This window comes from Leptidea sinapis, chromosome 38 (assembly GCF_905404315.1).
Source record: "Leptidea sinapis chromosome 38, ilLepSina1.1, whole genome shotgun sequence".
Taxonomy (NCBI): domain Eukaryota; kingdom Metazoa; phylum Arthropoda; class Insecta; order Lepidoptera; family Pieridae; genus Leptidea; species Leptidea sinapis.
In genome coordinates, this window is record NC_066302.1 from 8,477,780 (window position 1) to 8,486,485 (window position 8,706).

Consider the following 8,706-nt stretch of genomic DNA (forward strand, 5'->3'; position numbering starts at 1 on the left):
GGACGTAGCTTACATAAATATTTTCTTCCTACAGGAACAGTAAGAACACTAAATATCTTTGTTAACATCACAGATGACACTGCGTCGGTTGTCTATGGTATTTCTTTGTCTACAGGCGTCCGCTATAAATTGGCCACAACCATATAACAATATAAATAATAATTGCGGCGCATCCAATCTTAATATTTCATTGTATCAAATAAGTAAGAATGAAGAAGAAGTGATAAGTTAAGTGTAGGCGAGTAAAGACGAAATCTGGGAATTACCTTTCAATATACTTAGATGCCAATGCTCCTATTTACTAAACAGTTTGTTTCGGTAGCTTACGTTTTGGTACTTTACATTTCTTTCGATAAATAAGGAACTTTATTTTCCCTAAAGCAATTTCAATAATGAATACAAGTCCACACAGCGCCAATAATATACAATAACATGTAAATATACCTTCCATATCTTTCATCCCCAACGCTTTTATCGGCAGATCTTCCTTTATATCGTGAAATCTATATTCGATCCATTTGTTAATAATTCCACCCTCTAATAAAATTTGTATATATTTATTGTAACGCTTTGTCATTGGTGAATGTTTATGAAAAATCATCTGTAGGTAATGGCTATGAATTCGATCTTGCCTTGCAATATGAAGATACTGCTGTCCCTTTTCGTTCAGTAAATTACGTTCTAAGTAACGTCCCATTGCACAATCTAGTATACAAAATCTTTTACTGTCATTCAACATTCTCGAAGGACAAATAATCATATTTTGCACTGCAACCATTTTACTGTTAATATTACGAAATCTTTCTTCGTCGTCTGGCAAAAGGACATCGGGTGATGAAATTCCTTCTATGTTATAATTCTTTTCTAAAATCTGTTCAAACGTATCAATTTCTTTACCTTTCTTATAAACTGAGAAAAAGGAAATAATAGCAGCCTGCGACGTAAAGTTAATAATAAAGAAACACCAGATTGCAACTGCTAAAAATATTCGGAATGTGCTTTGCTTCGGTGGTTTGTATAAACTTATCGAGAGCACGGTTCTGAATGAATTCACAAGATCTTTTCCTACCCTGTCGAATGACAAGTTTTGATATCGTTCAAAATTGAATACTATAAACGTAATCCAAGTAAATAGAAAACACAAAGAGAATTCGATAATCAAGACCAAGTTGTTAATAATTAATCTGTGATCAAAAACTATTGTCTCATAAACAGCACGGTGGGCCATCAAACAAACACCACTATCAGCGATGGGGACGGTATTATCATTATTCAAAATCATGATATCAAATTGGTATAAAGGAAAAATCAGTATATCCAGTTTTCTTAAACTGAATGCATAAATATGAACAATATTCTTTTCATACTCAAACGTTTTCAATGGATGTTTGTTGGAACTAACATCTATTGTAAAGTTCATTAACTCCGCTATAGTATTCCATATCATTCCATCTCTCTGGTGAAATGTGTAATTTCTGGGGGATTCTTCTTTTATAACAAGAAAAGGTCTTATTTCGACGGCATAAGCTCGCATAGGAAATTTGTTAAAATTTATAGATTTATCTTCAAATAGTCTTAGATTCTCTATGTACTCCTTTTCACTGTATTTAACGGAATACGTTTGAAAACCGACACACGTTCCTAGATTGTTCGCGCGGAATTTTGTATGTAGCGATACATTATGACAACCAGCTTCACAAACGAATCCTTCGCTGAAACTATTGATTGGCATTTCAACTTTCCTTCTAGTCCAACAGCCGAATAAATGTTCAAGTTTAAAAAATTCACTCATATACGGATTATAGTAAGATAATTGAACAATGTCTGTGTCATTGTGATGAATAATTACTGTGTTTATTGCTCGATAATACCAAAACGCGAAAAATAAGTGCGCAGTAATACTAGTATTATATGGGCCATGAAAATATAGAATAACATTAGCAAGCGGATGCCAGTATGGTAATGTAACTAGTTTAAACATGGCTACTTCAAAGTCGTCCACTGAAGTGCAACTCATCACAATGGTGTTAGAATGGTATGGAGTCACATCTTTGATCTGTTCATCTAATTTATCGTAATCGGCAATAGTAAATGTGAGTGGCAGATGTTTTAGTTGATGGTAGAATGTATCTGGGAATAGTCCAACAAAAAGTAAGGTATGGTGTCCATTCTTCTGCAAGTTACTGCTGATGACGGTAGTCTGAAAATGTAGTAACGTATATTAATATAAAATTATTTTTTTATGATAATAAGGAACGAAATGAGTAGGACTTATGGTAATTGATATGCCCTGCCCATGACAATGCATTGCCGCTTACGATGCATGAAAAATCCATAAATTCTGCGCAGCACTACAATTGCGCTGGTCACCTTGAAACATAGGATGTTAAGTCACATGCCCAGTAATTATACTACTTACGGTGCCCTTGTGGTACCCATGATCTAGCCGGCATCCTGTGCAAAGAGGCCTTCCACTGGTAATTGCTCGCCTCTTACTACACATTGCATTTTTTATGGTGGTACATGCATTTTGTTATGGTATACATGCTAGTCTCGCGAAAACTCAAGCTACGCGTACATTCCACGAAGAAATGCACCTTCTTATTCTGACACCAGTTCAAGGGTTCCACTGTGCTTGCCCTGGCGTAACAATATTAGGAATTTCCCAGGAACATGAGTTGTAAGTGAAGTAGTCGCCTCTTGTTTTATCACGGAAGTGTTCCGAAGAGCTGTTTGATTTGGTCTTTGCCATCCAATTTTACCTATGCACTACACGCCCTAAGATTTAATAAATTCCCTATGGCTTTCTTCCCCGTACCTAATAAGTACTTAACAACATTAACTTCCTCGCACGGTATTTTCACAATACAATATGAATATTTCAGTACCTAGCTATGACCAATTATAAAGCCGGAAATATTCTCATTTGGGTTGGAATGGAACTGGACGGGTATGTACCCGTACGCTCGTTGGTCCTCCTCCATTAAAAAAAGAAGTGAGGTGGAAGAGAGTGGGAGAAGCCAATGCAGGTAAATTGATTAAATGGCAGATGATTAGCGTGTGACACATTAGCTGACTAATAATTATTATTATTAATAAGATTTGTTATTTTGTTGAGCTAAGCTAATCTGTCAAGCTAATTTTTATGGCTATAACCACCGCCATCTCTACTCTTTTACCTTAAGACGAGGTTTTCCCAACACTAGGCAAAAAGTGCTCGAACGTATATATCTATAGCGCTAGATATACGTTCGACACGGGCATGGCTGAGACACGAGCCGAGCGATGCGGTTGAACGATCCCTCTCCGGAAGGACCGCGTAATATTTTATAAAACTTACAGTTGCGCAAGAGTATGAAATGCTGTGATATTTTTATGCATCTTGAAGTGAAACTTCTTTAGGCGCATGAGGATAAAAGTAAATGATTTCAACAATTTGGGTATCGTATCCGGGGTTCTAGAGGGTGCAGAGAACGAATTTGGGGTCATTTTTGAAATCCAAGATGGCCGACGCGCAACATTATGATTTCATCAATATAGGAATCGTATCCGAAGTTCACGAGGGTGCAGAGAACGAATTTGGGATCATTTTAGTAATCCAAGATAGCCGCCGCGCTAAATTATGAATTCAATAATATGGGTATCGTGTCCGAGGTTCTCGAGTGTGCAGAGAACGAGTTTGGTATCATTTCTGAAAAAGAAGATAGCCGCCGCTCAAAATTATGATGATAACATTATGGGTATCGTATACGAGGTTCTCGAGGATGCAAAGAACGAATTTGGGATCATTTTTCAAATCCAAGATGGCCGCTGCGCAAAATTTATTAATTTAACAATGTGGATATCGAATTTGAGGTTCTCGAGGATGCAGAGAATGAATTAAGGATCATTTTTGAAATCTAAGATTGTTGACATCACAATTTTGAGCGGCGGCCATCTTGGATTTCAAAAATGATGCCAAAATCGTTCTTTGCACCCTCGAGAACCTCGGACACGATTTCCATATTGCTGAAATCACAATTTTGTGCGGCGGCCATTTTGGATTTCAAAAATGATCCCAAATTCGTTCTCGCCACCCTCAAGAAACTCGGATACGATATTCATAATGTTGTAATCATAATTTTGCGCGGCGGCCATCTTGGATTTGAAAAATGATCCCAAATTCGTTCACTGCATCCTCGAGAACCTCGGATAAGATATCCATATTGATGAAATCATAATTTTGCGCGGCGGCTATCTTGGATTTCAAAAATCATCCCAAATTCGTTCTCCGCACCCTCGAGAACCTCGAATACGATACCCATATTGATGAAATCATATTTTTGCGCGGCGGCCATCTTGGATTTCAAAAATGATCCCAAATTCATTCTCTGCAACCTCGAGAACCTCGGATACGATACCCATATTGTTGAATTCATAATTTTGCGTGGCGGCCATCTTGGATTTCAAAAATGATCCCAAATTCGTTCTTTGCATCCTCGAGAACCTCGGACACGATTTGCATATTGCTGAAACCATAATTTTGTGCGGCGGCCATCTTGGATTTCAAAAATGATCCCAAATTCGTTGTCTGCACCCTCGAGAACCTCGGATACGATACCCATATTATTGAAATCATAATTTCGCGCGGCGGCCATCTTGGATTTTAAACTTCCCTAAAGTACATATACATACAAAAATCCGGCGTGGCATAATATTCAACATAATATTGCGTACATTTTATTTTAGTTTTTCCGACTTCCATTTACCTATACATTTTAACAAATACGCTGTCGCAACATCATCATTTTTTTATTATGATTCCCGATTTGTACTTGTTTGCTAAAATCTTACGTAATGTGAGCCCGAGAGAAACGAACGCAGTACCGTCCTTGACAGTGGTCATGGGTGTAACTCAGGGGTGGGACAGACGCCTTAAAGTGACGTTTTCAGAAGACTGTAGTGCCATCTGTTAGTTGGCCCGAAAATGAAAGCTTTGTCAGCTGTCACTCGCTTTGAAACCTTTCAACTGTTGAGTGAAACTTGTCACTGCCCACTGGTCATAAAATGGCGGCTACTTCTAGCGTTTGCGCATGTATGTAGCTCTCGTGTTCTATTTTGCATATTAACACTACTAAATATATACTTTATGTTCTATGTTGTGACAAAATTAAATAACTAACTCTACGCGCAATTTCAACATGTTACAAAATTGCAATACCTACATCAAAAAGTAGAGTTAGTTATTTAATTGCGTCACAACATTAAAAATGAATTTTATAATTCCGAGCTTATATATAGTTATTTTCTGGGTCAATCTTCAGATGGCGCTAGTTTACAAATAGACAGCTCATAATGCGTAGAGAGGGCTCTCTTTTCCCTATATATTATTATACTCTTTGGCGTAACTGCTGGCATAGCGAGCATGCAACCAAGGCATCGCGTTTGGTTTATTACGAAAAAAAATAATATAAAATAATTCATAAATCGTATTGATAAAACCCACAAGGAAAATTTATAAATACTAATAAGTTAAGAACCTATCGAATAAAATAAGTTTTGTGTTTATAGCTATCATAGTTTTATGATAACATAAAACAATTCATATAAAAAAGCCTATTTTTCAAAAAATAAAGCTATCGAGATTTTTTTTCGTAATCGTGTGAAATGAAGAACAATATGTCAAAAAATTGGAACCGTAGTATTTGTAGAAGTATTTTAAGTAGATTTTCAAAAATGTTACTTTTTAGGACTATAGCGCCTTAACAGTTATGGTGGTTCTTTAGTCTAGGTGCTTCTGAAACGAAGGCTTGAGTCATCGTTAAGAGACAAAAAAGTAAATACTATATTATGTTTAATACTTACTAGGACATCTATGTTGGTATGTTCACAAATTTTCTCGGTAAAATTTTCATATCCAAGAACATGTTTACATAAAACAAAAAGTGAAATGTGAATAAGCTTTTCAATCATTTTTACGTCGTATGGGTAATTAGACTACGATATAGACTACGATGTAGAAACCAAAGTGAATTTGTTTCGTCAATCACATAATGATCGCTTATTATATAGGTACGTAATCATAGCTTTGATGCTAATGTCCAATTTAACAAAGTGTATCCCAATTAAGATGTATTGTGCCTGATAATCTCGAGTGTATATTACTTTGTAGTAGGTTTATATTTGAAATATTGCAAGGACAGAATTTTACTGTACACAGATGGTTATTCGCAGCCGCAGGTCAGTGATCCCCTGAAAACATGCTATGCAAAGGTCACGAAACATCGGGTTAAATAAAGTAAGTAAGTAAGTAAGATCTTTATTTCTTGACTAGGGAAAACATTATAGATACATTATTTAAATACAGTTTAGCTCTCCAAGTCGTGCCCGTTATTGAGCATACAAATATTTGACATATAGATATTATAATCAAATCATAATAATTATCATAAAACAAAATTGATTACATCATGAAATAAAGTTAAATTAAATTATTTGCATCATGAAGTTAAAAATAAGAGCGACCATATCATTATTAAGAAAAAATATTATAAATGTCATAGTTAAATTAAAAATTATGTTCAAAATACGCAGTTACTAAATACTTATTTGTCAATGTTACTTCAAGGCTTCAAAGTCATTTTCTATTAAAAATTCACTGATCTTATAATAACATTTATGCGCTAAATATATTTTAAGTTTATGTTTAAATTCCCTTTAAGGCCAGTTTCTCACATGCTCTGGTAATTTATTATAAATTTGTTGTGCCATGCAGATTATACTTGAGTGTTTTAAAGTGGTGTTTGATTTCTCCAGACATAAGCGATTTTCAAAATGTAAATTTCTCGTTTGGCCTTCGGATCTCGTTTTGTAAAGGTGGGGGTTGTCTTTTACGAAGACAGCTACTTCTAGAATATATAGCGCAGGTAACGTTAAAATACTGTGTTTTTTAAAGTAGGGTACGCAACTTTCTGTCCTTTTTAATTTAAACATAGCTCTTATACAGCTTTTTTGTGAAAGAAGTACTGCATGGCCTCCGCTACTGTTGCCCCAAAATATAATACCGAAGCGAAGTATAGATTCAACTAACCCGTAATATGCAGACAGTAGGGCTTTTATATGAGTAATCTTGGATAGCTGTAATAGTGCGTATGCCTGCGAGTTCACCCTTTTTACAATTGTGTCCGTCTGTTGATTCCAGGTTAGTTTATTATCAATTGTTATACCTAAGAATCCAGCTGTTCTGGATGCATTTATATATTGATCTTCTTGTTTAATTTGGAGGTTCCCAAATTTATTATTTCTTAAATAAAATTGCATAAAACTAGTTTTTTTAGATTTACTAATAATTTATTTGCATAAAGCCACAATATTGTTTTGTCCAAGGCGTGATTTATGTCTGATTCAAAATTTTCCTTATCATTACATTTAATAATTACGGTGCTATCATCAGCAAAATAAAATAACAACGAGCGATAGATGTTCTCTGAAGATGTGCTGCGTGGGTCGGTATTGCCATGATAATTGAAACTTACAATCCCAAAATTGCAATATTAAAGATAACAACTTAATAACGTTTATGTTATAATAATAGGATTCCGACTTTAGGACTCAATAAAAATTGTGGCGTCAGGTAATTATTAATTAATTCTTCGGAAAAGAAATGGAAAAAACGGTTTAGAAATAAAATTACTGGGTCGGTCTTACATCCTTAACATCTTTTTTTTCTGTTATCTTTGTATTTATTTCATTAATTTTTTTTTAAGTCAGTTAAAATAACACTAATAAACTACTATTTTAAGAAACTTGTAACGTAACGTTGCTTGTAGCACTTATAGGGTAAACTATAATGACTTTAAAATGGCTACACCAGTAGTGCTCCAAGCACACTCCTCAAATTTTAGTTTAATAACAAGCTGACCTGGCAAACGTTGTTTTGCCATATAATTTTATTTTAGTGTTCAACGGTTTTTTCTCCGACGTATTTTACAAATACAACTACTATGAAAAAGTATTTTCATTTTTGGTTTAATATATAGTATATATAATACACTCACAAAAAATTTAATTTCTATTGTTAACAAAATTTTCAAAATCGGTTTAGTAGATCCAGAGATAAAGGTCGGCAATGCTCTTGTGATTCCTCTGGTTTTGCAAGAGAATGTCCTGGCGGTGATCACTTAACAGCAGGTGGCCCATACGCTCTTTACGTTACGTTTGAAGGAGGACCTTTTCCATAAAAAAAGATAACCCTCTAGAAAATTGTGATAATGATTTTAAATGAAAGAAAGTATTTTCTTGTTTCGTTAATTTTGCAGTATTCTGTGATTCGGGACGGAGGTAAATCCAACAAATTCAAAATCATGAAAATCCGACCAGCTGTTCTCCAGATATAAGTGCTCAAACAACTATATAATATTATTATTTAATCAAAACAAATCTTATAACTATATTTACAATACTACGACTACATAAAATTAAAACTATCATTACGTGGAAGCGTACCAAGAATACTGGCAGCATTTCCGCGTTGGATAGCAAGGCTGATCTGTTGACCGAAATAGCTGCCAGCGCTTGGGTTTCCAGTAGCCTTATTGAGGCGCGAAGAAAAAAAAAACAACTATATTGTGTAATGTTTGTTAATTTGTACTATGAATTTTTATGATGATTTCACCAAAAGGTATTATAAACGGTTTAGTTTGTAAGAATAGATAGGTACGGATGTAT

At 34.8% G+C, this 8,706-nt stretch overlaps 1 protein-coding gene across 1 annotated transcript; it reads right to left on the reverse strand.

Annotated features, from left to right (window-relative positions):
- Positions 1-301: 301 nt before the first annotated feature.
- LOC126975929 (uncharacterized) lies at positions 302-4,885 on the reverse strand. Its single transcript, XM_050824043.1, has 3 exons — positions 4,834-4,885; positions 445-2,130; positions 302-375 (listed from the first exon to the last, which is right to left on the reverse strand). The coding sequence occupies exons 1-3, from the start codon at positions 4,883-4,885 to the stop codon at positions 302-304; spliced, it is 1,812 nt and encodes a 603-aa protein (XP_050680000.1).
- Positions 4,886-8,706: the final 3,821 nt, after the last annotated feature.